Source organism: Scomber japonicus, chromosome 2 (assembly GCF_027409825.1).
Source record: "Scomber japonicus isolate fScoJap1 chromosome 2, fScoJap1.pri, whole genome shotgun sequence".
NCBI lineage: Eukaryota > Metazoa > Chordata > Actinopteri > Scombriformes > Scombridae > Scomber > Scomber japonicus.
In genome coordinates, this window is record NC_070579.1 from 14,778,098 (window position 1) to 14,794,574 (window position 16,477).

Sequence of the window (16,477 nt, forward strand, 5' to 3'; positions counted from 1 at the left end):
AGCATGAAGCAGATATAAGCTTTAGATCAATTGTGTGGACACACTGTGGATTTTGGCCCCCATCACTTGCATTGAAAGCCCATTTAAAATGGGTCTTTGAATTTGATCAGTATGCCAAGGGGGAATCATTACAGCGAGGAAAACCTCTTTCAGTGTTCAAATGGACACCCGACTGTTCTTTTAAGACAGACTTGGAAAACTGAATCTATCCTTTAACTCCTCAGGAGCATAAAATATCAACCAGCACAGAAATAAAAGGCAAATACTGAGCCTGAAGATGTGTCACGAGTGTCTCTGCCTCCTCTGTGAGTGATCCTTCTGTGATCACAACCAGTAATTGTGTCTGAGATAACATAACAAATGAGCAGTGACCTGATATTTGCAGTGGTGTGTCACAAATTATGGTCATGATTTGAGGTTGGTCATGTCTGCTTGTCATTATTTGAGAGGGAAATCGAAAGAAAGAAACTGTCTTCTTTTGAAAATCTGTGTATTGCCTGCCCAAACAGAAAATCATCATTGTTTGTTGACTCAAAGGGATAAAACAAACTGTTTGTGTTTCCATAAATCCAAAATCCATCAAAGTTAATATAATACTTTTAAATCATTTTGAAAAGATGCTTCAGACACAAAGCAGTTTTCCAGTCAACTCCAGACACCTATAGATAACTCTCACTGGCATTCATCTTCATAATTTATCAACCCAGGAAAATGTTTTGTCGTGTGTGAGTTTATATAAAAACTGGGGTTTAATTAACCCTAAAAGTCATGTGGACCAAAAAGTAAGCAGGCACTGGCACAGTGTTCCTTTCAGTCTGTTATCTGTCAGTCATGTGGTTTGCTCTGATCACCCCTGGCTGACCTTTAGTGAAGTATAAGTGCTAACATGTCGTTTCTTCAGTAGAGCAGGTCTAGAGAAGAGATAGTGGGTTCTTCAGGTTTCTTGATCTCCGGTTTGGGCAACTTTATCCGGCTCATGGCAACCACTCCGCAGACTGCAAAGTGAGTCACAATGCTGGCCACACCGAGCCAGAAGGACATGTCCAGGCTGTCATCCAGGACATCAAGGACAAAGAGGTTCTCCCGATAGTTGGCCACCCGCTCGGTCAGACTGTGATGCCTCACGGCTGCCAGGAAACACAGCATAGCCAGGGCACCAAAAAAAGCTGGAAACAGAGAACAGAAAATTCAGCGAATAAAGGAGTGGTACTCAAAAGAAGAAATAAGGATATCAAAATAAGAAGTGGGTGAAGAGAAAGGAAGGGATGTTGAATGAAAAGTTCATGGAGGAAGGAGGAGGAAATTAGAAGCAAACAAGATAACAGATCAACATTTGATGGAGAGCATCAACATACCAGCGATGGAGTTCCACAGGTAGAGTCCTTTGTGCCCTTTGATGCTCTGGTAGGGAACTTTCCGTGCATTGTAAATACAGAAAGACAGGCTGACCAGTGCAAAGCCTACAGCCACTAGCAGGAAGAGGATCACTATCATGTGAAGGCCACTGTTCAACGTCCGCACAAGCTTTGGGAAAACTAGACAGAAGCAGAGAAAAAAAGACACACATTAACAGGCCAGTCAGCTAGTTTCTGTGAGTCAAGATGATGAGAGGGAGACTGAAAAACACTAAGAGGCCATCAAATGAACTGTTCCTGGCTGTGTGTGTGTGTGTGTGTGTGTGTGTGTGTGTGTGTGTGTGTGTGTGTGTGTGTGTGTGTGTGTGTGTATGTGTGTGTGTGTGTGTGTGTGTGTGTGTGTGTGTGTGTGTGTATGTGTGTGTGTGTGTGTGTAAGAATGTATAAGAATGTGTCTTCAATACATTTCACATGCATGTGCAGATACCAGAGAGTAAGTGTGAAGATTGTGGATGTGTGGATGTAGTATGTAGTAGTACAGACACAGACATGAGGGGAGAATATTTGAATATGACCAGTATGTTATTACTGTACGTTATTTTATTTATGTACATATTGAAATATCATACAAACCTCATATACTAATCAACAAACTTTAACTAATGTGTTTGATCCATGTTTTCCAGTTTGAAATTCCCTTTTTTGCACTTTAACATTAATGGAGTAACAAAAAAATGTGTTTTGGTCCTAAAAAGACAGCAACTTTGGAAGATATCTACTTGATTTTACTCTTTTGGATGGCTTCAAATAAAAATTTAAAGTCAGTTTCATGGTAAAAGGGCTGTGGGTTTTGTCCACCCATCACTTACATTCAAAGTGCAATTAGTAAGGGATCTTTTAATGGTCAGCATGAACAGGATTGCAGCAAACGAAACCTATGTCAGTGTTAATTTGGCTTGACTGAGAACTTGAAATCCTGTGAACCAATCCCTTAAGTGGCTGTAAGGTTGGAGAAGTCATCTTATTCCACAACGTGTAACAGCATCATATATCTTCTGTACCAGCTTGTTCCAACTCTTCTCAGTGAAATAATCCAACTTAAAAACTATTTTATTGCAGCCTGATTCTATCAAAAACAGATTCCAGATGTCTTTAGCCTGAAAACTATATGACTTGTTTTTGCTCATAAAATATGTGATAGTGTGAGCTATGCATTAGACTGTGTACGTTTTCTTTTTGATAAGATGTTGAACTATCTCTGCATGCATGTTAGATGCTATGTGTGTCACTTTTCACTGTAGATAAAGGCATTTATATAGATTGAAAGACAAGTAGCTGTTGCTGTTGATGTAGCAGTAATGGCTATGGGGATGTGCATAAACACTAAAGTCTCAAAAATGTGTTGTATCATGGTTTATATCTGCATTTATGACATTTATTTCAAATGGCTTCTTTATTCACATCACAGCTACTTATGATGCACCTGACTTGATGAGTATCAGAGAGGAATAGATGTTATAGGTTGTGTTTGATCTTACTGTAGATTTTGGAGCGTCTCTTCCCGAGCCCACACTTCTTGGTCTTTCCCCCCTGGAACAAGCCATAGTAAATATCCCCTATGAACTGGTCCAGCTCCGGATGGGACGCGTTCACTATCTCCGCCCCTGTTTTACACAAGATCCGTCCGGTGACCCACCGCTCCGTGGATAGGGCCACAACCAAGAGGACCACTGAGCCGATACAGAGGACCGAGGCCACCGAGAAGGTTATCCGTTTCCACAGCGAAGGCATCTTACGAGCCCATGGTGCCCCGGGAGAGGTAACACGACGCCGGGCAGCGACCACGGAGCGCACCCGGCAATCACCATGAGTTTATGCTTTGGATTGAGTCAGAAAAATAAATCATAACCGGAGGCAAACTATTTCTCTTGGTAAAAATGTTGCTTGTGTTGATGTGTGAGTCACAGCGGAGGAGAAACTGAATCTATGGTGGTCAAAAGGATCCGTTACCGGGAGAAACTCTATCCCTGCCCTGTGCACCTGGGTTCTGCTCCCATCTGTGCGTCTCTGTGTGTCTGTGTCACACTCACACACACTCTCTCCTCTTTATTCAGCAGATCCATTAACTTTTGCAACTTGGCCTTTGGAGCAGGGAATGTGTCAACTATAACTAGTGACCTTAGGAAGGCAGCAGCTATAAAATCATGTCAGCATGGGTAATTGTGTCAGAATGACCGATGAGATCCATTGTAACACTAAAGGTCAAGTTTGAGCATTAACCATGTAGCAGCATCTTTAGGTTTTATGGTTCCTCACACTCTCATCTTGTTTCTTGCATGCTTCACTTACTCATTTAGGTACTTGAATATTTTCATGTTTGCTTCTTATACTTTACTCAGCTACATTTATTTGGTTTATCTGATTAAAAATTGTCAAATTAAACATCAAATCAGATTATAAAATATGATACACTGCAACAGTCTGACCATATGAATTCACATTATTCCCATATACATGCATAGAGTGCAATAAGTTTACAACATCACACTTCCACACTGTTGTTATAATGTTTACGCTATGTAACCCACTGCAACATTTCCAGTGTATTTTGGCAGTTTTATTCAATGCCCATCTTTCCTCTGAAATTAATCATTTGTGTACATCTTAATTATCACAGCAAACCTGGGTTTTTATAATGTTCCAGCAAAGGAATGCTTTATACATTGCACAGAGTGGGGTGATGTAACAGCAAGGTAACAGGGCCTCTAAACAGGTTCAGCTGGGCATGCATTAGGGGTCCCCAGGGCAAAAATGTTCAGTGGTTCCCTCTTGAACACAATTTGTCCCGCCCTATGTGGACTGTACAGTATGTACACTGGTACATACATACTGGATTCTGCTTCAGTGCAGATGGCAGACTACAACGTGGCACCTTTTTTTTTTATCATCCTCTGACCATAACCTGTGCTGGGATACCACTGTGTTCCAGAGACAGAATAACATTAACAACATAATTAAAAATGTGTATATGTTTAAAAAAATAAAAAAAATAAATATAAATATATATATAAAACTGGGACCAATGCATGCAAGAGAAAATAAAGATGATAAAAATATTTAGAAAACTGAAATGAAATCAATTAGAAAAAATAAACAAGATGTAATAAATAAAGATAAAATGAAATGAATAATGGAAAAAAATAAGAGTGAATGAGAGAAAAGGTTAATTAAAAGTTAAAGTAAAAACTAGGTGGCACGTTTTACACGATTTCAAGTTGTCGTACTTTGTTTTTGTCAAGATGTTTAGGTGGAAATCAATTAATGAACCTCACCTAAATAAGAATTCAATCGAATCAACTAGCTCTGGCGACACCTGCTGGCTAATTCGACGCAACTACATGCGTGATGATGTCAGAGCGTGTGACGCAGATGTCAGTCTCCCAGGCAGCAGCTGAGACCGTTTGGCGAAGATGGCGGACTCGCTGTCGACAGGTCCGGGAGAGGAGAAGGAGAAGGAGGACAGAGAGAGGGACAGGAAGGCTGCTAAAACGGAGGCGAACAACGACAAAGACGGAGTCACGGAGACACTGAGCTTCAACGACAAAAACGGCAACAATAAGGGACGGAGACGAAACCTGTCAGGTGAGAGCTAGCCACAGCCACACATATCCAGTTTGACAGCATCGGCTAGCTGCACAAGTGATTGTTTTTCATTTTGAAGCAACGCAGCTCGGTTAAGATAACGTTATAATGCACGACATGTGTGGTTATCTGTGACAGTAGTGATCCTAAAAGCACGCAATTGCTTCTACAGGCAGGGTCAGTGGGTGCAGCTCTGGGGCGCCAAGATGAAGTGTTAGCCTCCACCTCAGCTACAGATATGAATTAAACTATCTGTAGGTAGCTGATGTGCCTCATGTGCATCCAGATTTTACCAGATGTTTGTCTTTTGTCAGCAACATAGCACTGCTGCCAAGGTGCAGTTGGGTAGTGGGTACGTGTAGATTACGTTTACACCCCCTTGCTCACATACGGCTGATCATACGGTGTGGGTGTTTGTTGTGGTTTTGGGCAAGGCCTTTCATTTCTAGTTAACGGAAATCCTCACACGAACTCACACAATGATATTTTAGACATTACTCTTTTCCAACTATCTGGCAACAGCCTCTGTATTGTTCAATAAAATAGACCCAGTCTCCTTTCTTCATAATCATCTCTGTAACCCCCCCACCCCTCCCTCCTAAACTGGCCACCAAAAAACAGGACACACTGGTTCACACATACTGTACAAGCTGTATCTGTAATTGACGGCTCACACACTTCTGTGCAAGAGTTTTGGCACTTAGATGTTTACATTCTTATCTATTATGTAATACCATCAAGGATATATCAAATCTAATCTGCAGCATTACAACAAACACACACAGCCAGAGTTATATAAAAAAAAAAAACTAGCTTCAAGCAACAAGAAGAACAATGAGTCTTGTAACAGATGGTAATGACCCCCACAGAGCCCTGATCTTAACATCTTTGAGTCAGTCTGGGATTACATGAAGAGACAGCCTAAATCCAAAAAACTGTGGCAACTTCTCCAAGATAATTGTATCAACGTACCCGGAGCTTTTCTCTGTATTATTATGAGGTTAAAAACTATTCATGGCATTATTTATCTTTACTTTTAGTGTCTAAAACTTTTGCATAGTACTGTATATGATACATTTAATCATTTCTATCTGTTTTTCTTAACCCAACAACAGCTATTCCAAAACAGTAACAATAACAACACTCCATGCCTGGATTCTTTTACTCAATAATTCCCCCTCTAGCTGTTTTAGTCACATTAGAAATCTTTTAAATACCGTACGTGTGGTCTGGTATTGTTTGTCATGATTTTGGAAAGGCACTTTAGTTCGAAACAAATGAAACGCTGTAGCCTAATTCAACAGCATGTCAAATAGTGTATATTTTAAACAACAGTGTGCTTCCAACTTTGTGGTAAAAGTTAGGGGGAGGTCTTTTTCTGTTACCCCTGTGCACTCAGTGAGCTCCATAAAGAACTTGTTTTCTCTACTTGTTGCTCTAACCTCAGCACTCTCTGACACATTTTGGGATGAACTTGAACTTCGACTGTAAGCTAGACCTCACTGGCCGACATCAGTGACCGACCTCACTAATGCTCTTGTGACTGAATGAGAGCAAATCCCTGCAGCCAGGTTCCAAAATCTTTTGAAAAGCCTTCCCCAAAGAGCAGAGCCTTTCATAGCAACACATTAATGCCCATGGTGTTGTAATGACATGTGCATTAATCCTTTTTAGGGGCTCACATATTTTTGGCCATATAGTGTAGGTAATTCTGATATCAAATGTTTGGTTGAAGGTGAATTTAAGAGCCACTGTTAACGTGTGAATTCAATCATCAAAGCTTTCTCAGAGGAAAGCTATTTATATCACAAAGGTGTGTATGTGTGTGTTTCTCTGAGACAGAGATCACTGGCTGGTGAAGTATCCTAGTGAGAGAAATATAGATCCATTTAGGCGGAAGGCTGTAAGATCTATTTGTAACTTTTCTATGTATTGTCTCCATCCATGTGTGTCTCCAGATCTGTCTCTGGTCAGGTTTATAACTACTGAGCTCACCAGAGGCTATTTCCTGGAACACAATGAGGCCAAATACACCGAACGCAGAGAGAGGGTCTACACCTGCCTCCGCATCCCCAAGGAGTTAGAGAAGGTAAACACATCAACTTAAAATCCAAATTAAAAATTGAGACCAAAAAAATGGTCACACACATAAATAAATGTGTCCTCTGTGTCTTTCTCACGTTCTCTCTGTTTAGTTGATGACATTCGGCTTCTTCCTCTGTCTGGATGCCTTTCTCTACGTCTTCACACTGCTGCCCCTCAGGGTGCTGCTGGCCCTATTACGGCTCCTTACATTGCCATGCTGTGGTCTCGGGTAAGATGCACATATATAATTTATATATATATCTATATAAAGTTTCTTAATGAATCATCGGTCACATTAATGATCAATATTCAATCAACAATTAGAAGATTTTTTTCTTGAAGAAGCTTAACTCAAACAATTGACAGTTGGTGTTGATTTGATTTGACTTTGCTTTATATACAATACTCTTTACTGTACATGTCAATCCAGTTCAACAGCACAATAAACTATACAGTATACACTATACAGACTTAAAAAAATAGAATGAATGTGAATCAACACTGTGAATACTTCATTAATACTGTTTGGCACAGTATTAATAAAACTAAATTATTGTAAAAGTGATAAAAGATTATATTCATTGCAGGGCTGCTGTAATGTATTTCCCTCTTTCCCCTTTTACTCTTCCTGTGAAGCAATATAACTTCTGTTTTGACTAAATAAATAATGTTAGCTTGCTTGCTAACATATTGAACTATGTTATCTTATCTTATCTTATCTTATCTTATGTTAAGGTCATCCTGTTTTTTATATTGTCCACCCCAGATGAGCGTAAAGTCTCTTCCTGGATGTATTTAAACATCTGCACAAACTTAGTGCTGCAACAAGTAGTCGATAAATCAATTGTCAATCAATGGAAATATAACTAACAACAATATTGAGCAATTTACGTGAATTATTAAAGGATTTGCTGGGTTTTTTTTGTTTTATATTACTAGAACTTATTTTATTCATTTATGTCTTCAAAAAGCAATTTAAAGATACCACCCTGCACACTGGAAATTTTTAATTACCAAACATTTTACAGTTACTCCATTTTTTTATGATTTCTTTTTCTTTGTTCTCGTCTTCATGGTGAAATATATAAAGATAGTAAGAATAATAAAGTATGAATGACATCATATGTGAGCAAATATAAATCTACACTGGGCATTCATGCAATAAAATACTAAAAAAAGAAAGAAGAAAAGAAAAAAGAAAAAACAATCAGTGCAGTATTGTTGTTTACCTGTAGAGGGCAGTAGAGCTAAACAGATGATGATAACCTGCTTTGTCGGTTCGTGTGACTTTCCCCTGTAAACATTTTTGTATCTGTAATGTGTGTGTGTGTGTTTCAGTGGCTCCCGCCTGCTGCAGCCAGCTCAGGTGTGTGATGTGCTGAAAGGCTTCATTATGGTGCTGTGTTACTCTATGATGAGCTACGTGGATTACTCCATGATGTACCACCTCATTAGGGGACAGTCTGTCATCAAACTCTACATCATTTACAACATGTTAGAGGTATACTGACTCAGATAATACTTCCTACTGTAATAACTCTAATGATGGTGCTGTGGAGCCACATACCCATGATTTTTTTGCTTCCTCTCTTCATCCCCTTGGTTGTGTTGTCAGGTGGCGGACCGCCTGTTTTCATCTTTTGGCCAGGACATCCTGGACGCTCTGTACTGGACGGCCACAGAACCGAAAGAGAAGAAGAGAGCGCACATAGGCGTGATTCCTCACTTCCTCATGGCTGTGCTCTACGTCTGTATCCTCACTGAGAACGACTTGTTTTTGTCAGACTGTGTAAAGAAACCAAAACAAAATACACCCACAACAAAATGTTTTGTCTCTGATGTGTAATAAAAAGTTATTATATTTGTAGTTATGTTCATGTGAATAGATAAGATAGATAAAAGTAATTATTAAAATAGATGAAGTCAACTAAAAATACAGAATATGACATCAGAGTTTGTCAGGCAGTGAAGGCAGGAAATCTTTATCATGTGAAAAATGGTCCCTGATCCATTTAGTGTATATGAATTTATTTCCATCTTAACCAATAAGAAAACGTCTCAAATCTAACAGTGATACGTAGGTGTATTTTTAAGCAAAAATGTCAGAAATTAACTGGTTTCAGCTTCTCAAATGTGAGCACTACTTACTACTACTGTAGTGTATTGTTTTCCTCAACATGTCCATATCCAGTTCTTCATGCCATCCTCATCATGGTTCAGGCCACTACTCTTAATGTAGCCTTCAACTCCCACAACAAGTCCCTCCTCACCATCATGATGTCAAACAACGTGAGTACAAAACACACAGACAAATGAACACGGTTGAAAGTACACGCAGCAGCATGAGTTGATCCAGGATATTTTGTCTTTCTGCAGTTTGTGGAGATCAAAGGAAGCGTGTTCAAGAAGTTTGAAAAGAACAACCTTTTCCAGATGTCGAATAGCGGTAAGTGTTAAATAATACATAAAACTGATGAATGTGTGACACAAAATCAGTCTCTGGGCATCCTGTTATCTCACTCTTTGAATTTGGTGGTTAAGTAGAAGGTAAATTTACAGAATCGAGCTCGACTGCAATGAATACAAAGTAGGTTAATCCAGGATTGATTTGTTTGTTTCCCACAGACATAAAAGAGAGGTTCACCAACTACATCCTCCTGCTCATCGTCTGTCTGAGAAACATGGAGCAGTTCTCGTGGAATCCAGGTAACGACCCCAGTGCTGCACAACTGACATAACATCACTGAAATCTACACAGCTACTGTACCTACAGTTTAAGACAGATGTGTACGTCACAGCACTCATCATCATCATCATCAGATCTTTTCTCTGTGACTTAGCTGTTAGCCTTCACTGACTCGCTCTCATTAATAATTCATAATTAATATGTACTGAATAATGACACTGATCAATGTTTCATGTGTTTTTTAGACCACTTGTGGGTGCTGTTTCCTGATGTAGTCATGGTGATATGCTCAGAGGTTGCCGTGGACGTTGTCAAGCACGCTTTCATCACCAAATTTAATGACATCAGTGCCGATGTGAGTCCTTTCTGCAGACTTTTACAGTTTATCTATGTGGTTGGGTTGCAGTGAGTGTCTTCACAAATGTGGGAACTAAGGGAGCAATGTTGTTTAATAAAACCAGACGAGTAGATTTCAATTTTTTCAAGTTTGCTCACTTAATAAATAATTAATGGGGAAAGCTAATAATGACAATGATCAGCTCTGGATGTTTTAGCTTGAGACTGTGAGCAAACTTCACAAGCTGACTATGTAAAGATGGGTGTCATGACAGCTCCTAATAGTGAAGCCAAAACATCTTGATTTCCCCCTGGTGGCTAGCTGCAGTATAGTCATAAATCCCAACCCCTCTATGTTAATGGCTGGGACATGAGCCAAACTATCAAAGTACACATCAAATAATTTTTCCCCAAAGATAGTTTCTGTCATTTTGGGTAGTTTTTTATGTTCATACAAGTCCTTATTTTCTGAAAAGTTTGTTTTTAATCAATTCATTTGAAAATGAGATGTGATGTCATGATTGACAGCTGTGACAGCCACTCTCAGACAGACCTCCATCAGGCAGCGGGACAGCTTAGGGGGCCGTCATCCATTTCTCCATTTTCTCTTGTTTCATCCTGACCTTGTCCTCTTCCCACCTCCTTCCCTTCCCCTCTCCTCTTTGATTGCCTTTAAGGAGTTGACACCATGGTTATGTAACGGCAAACGAACTCCACAGGACGGGATTAACCCTTTTATCTCCACGCTGTCAAACTTAATCACTCAAATCTCATTCGCATGTAGTTGGCAATTCAACCACAGACTCAGTCCACATTAAACCATGTGTGCCAATTGTAGCTATTTGTCCTTTTACACCCACTTTTTAAAAAATTCTCGTTGACTCACCTTCACTACAGCCTCCTCCACCCTCACATTTCCTCACCCACAACTTCAACTAATAAGTAGATTAACAGATTATGAGGCTCCAACAGGCAGCTTTACGGTTGGAAAGTATACAAATGAGTGAAACACTGTTTTTGTGTTAAATTTCATTTATATAACCCACATATATCTGTCCTCAGTCTATTCAGGTCAGTAAATTTACAACTGTTAGATATATTTATGCTACTTTGGTTGTGTTATACCCTGTGTCACCAGGTATACGGTGAATACAGAGCCAGCCTTGCCTTTGACCTCGTCAGCAGTCGACAGAAAAATGTAAGTGCAATAAATTCAAATCTCAACTGTTCCAGTGTCCCAAAAAGAAATCTGTTGAGTTATTATGTTTCCTTTTGACCTAAATAGGTTTTCTGTACTGAAGAATGTTGCTCTATCAAATGCACATATGTGAGGAAAAAGGTGGTGGGGTTTCTGAAACTTGGGGTCAGTAGGCAGGAAAATGATGTACTGACATGTGGCACTGTATTTAAGTTATCTAAGTTAAATTAGTTTTGTAATGCAGGTTGGAAATATTGTATATAACCATATTTACTGTACATGACCTCACCCTGCTCTGTGCTCCTGAGATACAATGCAAAACCATCTCCATATTGAACTAAACAAATGAGAATACATGGTGGAGTCAAATGAAGTCTGAAGCCATAAGACTTTGATAAACTCTCAACTAGTGGTGTGCACTCTGGATAAAATCTTCTGTCACAAATTTGTATACTGCAACGTCAATATATCTGACATTTACTGATGGTTTTTTTTTTACATTTTGACACTACAAAAATATACATTATAAAATGTGACATATTAAAATGAAGGGGGAAAAGAGAGAAAAAAAGGCAAAACTAAACAAACACACAGCGAACAACCCCAGCACCCAAATAGTCCTTTGTATTCTGTTAACTTGTACCACAAACCCTCTCCTAAACATTTGTCAGAAACTTATGCCAGATTTAGCTAATTTTACCCTGGTAACACATTTTCAAAAGAAGCACTCTTTGTCTGGTCTGTGTGGTCTCCTCCAGTTACATAAAATAAGCCCTCTTGTTACTGCCAGACCAAACACTGCTTTACTAAGCTCTGCTGGCAGGAGAGGTGCATCCCCTAATATTGTGGTAATTCTCAGAAATTCATCTGTAAAAACCATTTATAACAGTGACAGAGAACTCTGTGCACTGCAATTAAAGAAATGGACTCAATGTCTGTGTTTTCTCTGTTCTGTTTTCTTAAGATGCCGTGTGTGGAGCTATCTCCATAGTATTTTAGATGAAATAGCCACATGGTATTGTCCGTTTTTGTCTAATCTGAAAAATCAAGGCACTTAATCCAATTGATGCAAAAATATAATAAATGCATACATTGCTCACTGTGGCTAAATACAACCAGAGATACTAGAAAAAGGCTAACTTGGTACTGATAGAGATTTTATGCTTCCTTCAATTCTGCCGTTTCTCTCCTCTGGGGATAGACTTTAAACCACACAGATAATGCCCATGGTTGAGCCATGCCCAACTATGGGCAGATCCAACACATCTACAATATACAGAATTTAGTCTACTGGTCTATAGACAAAACATTGTTTAGACCTTACTCAGGACCTTTGTCCTACATCCAACACTATATCAAACTTCTGACTCCAGCTGCTTCTACCCCATTCAGGGAAAACAGTCAAACACATATCTGACCTCGGCTGCTATAGCAACCCTATCAGAATGCCTCCTGTTTTCCCCAAAAGGAGCAGACTCACTGCTTACCACTATCTCAAAGGGAGACCGTGTCTAAACCTATCATTTGGTGAGGCCATATGACCGCAAAGCCTAGTTTGACCCAGTGCATATTAATGATGGAAAATTCCCTAACAGGTACAAACTGTAATTATAATAATAATAAGTTAAATTTATATAACACCTTACACAGACTTACAGAAGCAGGGCCAATTAAAACAATATAACTATACAGAATAATTTCTATAGTCTCACTGTGTATATGATCATGCTACCCATCCCTCCTTTAAACTGGAGTTTTTCCATTATGTCATGTATTCTGTGAGTGCTTTTCCACCACTAATCATAATATTTGTTTAAAAGTTTGTTAAAGAGAAGATGAAACATGTAGACTGATTTTTGCTAAATTGAGGAAATATCCACTCATCTGTCCTAACTCTATGTCATAATGTGATTAAAACAATGTTGTGTATTGACTCTTTTATTATTTTAGAAAGAAGAACAATGCTGCCTACCTGTTGATGGTTTCTTTAATAATCTGTTAAATGTGTCTTCAGGCTTATACAGACTACAGTGACTCAGTATCCAGAAGAATGGGCTTCATCCCTCTTCCTTTAGCTCTGCTGGTCAGTTTCACTTTATGATGCCATTAACTGCTTTTAATATTGTGTATGATCTAGTGTTTGTGTATACACTAAAATGTAATAATGTGTTTCTGTTTTTGTTCTTTTTTCAGTTGATCAGAGTAGTGACCAGCTCAGTGAAGATCCAGGGTTCACTCTCATTTATGTGTGTGCTGCTGTTTTACTTGGGGTAAATGTCAAATCGTCTTTTCCAAGTTGTGAACGCTCATATCTGCTGTTTCTTAATATTTGTGTTCAGTTTTCATTTTGCTAATTTTCACTTAAAAATCTGCCACATGTCCACATTGTTTTGTTTGTGTGTGTTTGTGAGCAGGATGATCACTCTGAAGGTGCTCAACAGTATCGTTCTGCTTGGGACGTCTTGCGTGTTCGTCAAAGAGGCCAATATGGAAGAAAAGCTCTTCGACCCTCCACCCTCTGCCGTTTCTAGCCGTGTAAACTCCAGAGCTCACCGAACAAAACATGTTAGCACTGTACCACCACAAGGTAGCCCAGCACACAGCTTATCCGCCTCTCTTTTCCTAAATATCACATTTCTACTACATATATATCACTTTCCTCTGCTGATAAACTCTTCCACTCTCTCTCAAACAGAACCCACAGTCGACAAAGCAGGAATATCTTTGGCATCCGTCATCCCTCAGCCTGCTGACGTGGCAGAGAGCGCCGCCCCCACAATCCCAAAAAGCGATTCGGACACCTTCCTAACTACGCCTGACGAGGAGGAGGATGACAAAATTATCAACGCTGACACAGGACTGGAAGGGGATGGACTCAAACATAGAACGCCCAAGAAAGACTTGCTGGAGATAGACCGCTTCACCATCTGTGGCAACCGAATTGACTGAATGCCACAGGAACAAGCAATCAGTGTCCTGGCAACACAGCAAGGTTCAGGGATCAGACGCGGGTCGTGGAAGCATGCTCAAAGCAGACTTATTCTCGTTCACCTGACCCCAGAAGTATTTATTAATTTATTACTGACAAAACCAGCCAAGGCATAAAGCTGTTACTAGAAGAGGCCACGTCAGGCGTTCCAGCTGGTCCGGGTCCTTGTCTTGTGAACCAGGTAGACTCTGAGAAGTAGCTGTGGTTGTCATGGCGAGCCTGCAAAGCCTGCAGACATGCGCGCTGATGACAACGATGGGGGGGAACTGGCATGCACAGCTGGAGCAGAGGACGAAGAGAGAAACAAATCTTCATCTGTGAAACTGTACAAAATGTACAAAATGTGTCTCTGTGTGATCATAAGATCATTACAGCTGGACTGTGCGAGAGTGTGTGTGTGTGCTTGTGTGTGTGTATGTGTGTGTTCAAAAGCACAATCATGTGTATAGCGAGGAGTTGTTTTTAGAAAGAACAAAACTTGTCAATTTTTAAATTTTTTTTTTCAAAACTATGAAAAAATTGAATATTTGAAATGAATTTTTATGAAAACTCTCAGATGTTTTTTTCTAAAATTGACAGCATTCAGCTGCAGGTCAAAGACTCACAATCACATTAACACATCGTTGAACTCTCGAAGTCGTTCTGCAGACACATACCTGTTTGAATTAAGTTACAGTGACGAGCCCAGATGTCCATAGCCAAAGTCTGCCAGTTTTAATTATGACAGCAATAACACTAAGTACAGTCTTGCATGAGTGCACTGTCTTCGTGGCTTGGTCAGAGTTGACTTTAACTTTTAGATACAGGTAAAGTTTGGAGGTTTTATTATCATGCCGTTTGTGTTGATATTGTTACTTTAAGGCACTGAGAATAAGACAGCGCCTGTTTATAATGGCACTAGAAGTTAATTTGAAGTGAACGCCAAGTTTTGAAACTATTTCATTTTCAAGTGATTTTTTTTTTTTTATGGTTTCAAATCAGTTTCAAATCAATATGTTTCATGTGCACCCTCCTTGTTCCAGCATGTAGCCTACAGATAATCATGACAACAACACAGGCACACAGCAACTTTCTTATGTTGGAAACTGTGATCTGAAGAAGTGTCTTTGTGTTTCACCGTCATGTGCTTGCTCTCATTTTAGGTTTGTCGCTTTCAGTGTGACACTGGCATCACAGCATCAACTGATGTTTCCTAATTCTTCAACGTTCTCTCGACAGCGATAAGAAAAAGATCAAATGTGTGCAGGTAAAATCTTTAAGTTTATGTGAAGACTAAGACACAGCTGTAAAGGTTGAGTCACCTCTAAATAATAGGAGATGGGACTTTTTAAAGATCAAATGACTAATCAATTAATAGAGAAAATAATTATTTGCAGCCCTGAGTCAGACATGAGAGTATTCAAGCCCAAAGGTCAGCGCTACACAGTATAATTTAACTGGTTCATTTGCTGAACACCATCTTCACCTTTCTCTGCAGTTTAGTTTTACACCTCCCTTCTTAATGAAAGTCACTGTTTCACATGGTAACAGCGCTCTTACTTTCCTCTTTACCGTTTATTATTGAGAGGGGATTCAGCCTTTACAGCTGTGTCTTGAGCCTTCAGGTGCCCTTTAAGACTTTACCTGCATACATGTGATCTGCTCAGAGAATAGTAAAGAAGAACTAGAAAATAGCAACTAGTAACTCTTCGAACATAACTATGACATGAGAATTATATTAACATACAGTGGACTCGGGAAGAATCCAAAACTACCTTTAAAAGCTACCTATACTGTTTCTGCTTTGTAGTGCCTGGCCAGAAGCTACAAGTTCAATCTTACTACAGTCATTATAGTGTGAACCGTGTCTGAGAGAGAGAGTGAGTGAGAGAGAGAGAGAGAGAGAGAAAGAGATAGGTCATTTGCAGTGCATTAATGGATCTTGCCACTCTAAGACATACTACATGTATGAAACGTATTTCACTGTTTTTATTTTTCCAAGTACGACCCTTGTGTGTAAAGCGTCTTCTACATGGTAGAAGGAGAATAAAACAAGATTTTGTTTTGTAACCCTTTCTGATGTGAATGTCTCACTGTGTGTGTGTGTGTGTGTGTGTGTCAGTGACGGGTGTTTCGGTGAATGGAGTCACTGCAGGCTCTGTTCACAGGGCAGACACAGCAGTCCACTGTTCCCCCTGAATGGGCAT

The 16,477-nt window shown here is 39.6% G+C and overlaps 2 protein-coding genes across 2 annotated transcripts; one reads left to right on the top strand and one right to left on the bottom strand.

Moving 5' to 3' along the window:
* Window positions 1-897: 897 nt before the first annotated feature.
* Window positions 898-3,146, bottom strand: clrn2 (clarin 2). The gene is made up of 3 exons (XM_053338029.1): window positions 2,894-3,146; window positions 1,356-1,535; window positions 898-1,166 (listed from the first exon to the last, which is right to left on the bottom strand). Exons 1-3 carry the CDS (start codon window positions 3,144-3,146, stop codon window positions 898-900), a joined length of 702 nt encoding a protein of 233 aa, XP_053194004.1.
* A 1,679-nt stretch (window positions 3,147-4,825) lies between these two features.
* Window positions 4,826-16,339, top strand: tapt1b (transmembrane anterior posterior transformation 1b). Its single transcript, XM_053336379.1, has 14 exons — window positions 4,826-4,997; window positions 6,956-7,086; window positions 7,193-7,311; window positions 8,421-8,583; window positions 8,698-8,833; window positions 9,274-9,371; window positions 9,459-9,528; window positions 9,708-9,788; window positions 10,014-10,123; window positions 11,243-11,302; window positions 13,317-13,385; window positions 13,496-13,572; window positions 13,717-13,889; window positions 13,998-16,339. Exons 1-14 carry the CDS (start codon window positions 4,826-4,828, stop codon window positions 14,249-14,251), a joined length of 1,713 nt encoding a protein of 570 aa, XP_053192354.1. The 3' UTR covers window positions 14,252-16,339.
* The last annotated feature ends 138 nt before the right edge of the window (window positions 16,340-16,477 follow it).

Bases quoted from the DNA above. Each gene is read 5' to 3' on its own strand.
- clrn2 (XM_053338029.1), bottom strand. From the start codon at position 3,146: ATGCCTTCGCTGTGGAAACGGATAACCTTCTCGGTGGCCTCGGTCCTC. The intron at 1,536-2,893 runs GTAAGATCAAAC...GCTTCTGTCTAG, and splicing joins GAGACGCTCCAAAATCTACA to TTTTCCCAAAGCTTGTGCGG. The intron at 1,167-1,355 runs GTATGTTGATGC...CTCTGTTTCCAG, and splicing joins CCTGTGGAACTCCATCGCTG to CTTTTTTTGGTGCCCTGGCT.
- tapt1b (XM_053336379.1), top strand. From the start codon at position 4,826: ATGGCGGACTCGCTGTCGACAGGTCCGGGAGAGGAGAAGGAGAAGGAG. The intron at 7,312-8,420 runs GTAAGATGCACA...TGTGTGTTTCAG, and splicing joins TTGCCATGCTGTGGTCTCGG to TGGCTCCCGCCTGCTGCAGC. The intron at 8,834-9,273 runs GTATCCTCACTG...GTCCATATCCAG, and splicing joins CATGGCTGTGCTCTACGTCT to TTCTTCATGCCATCCTCATC.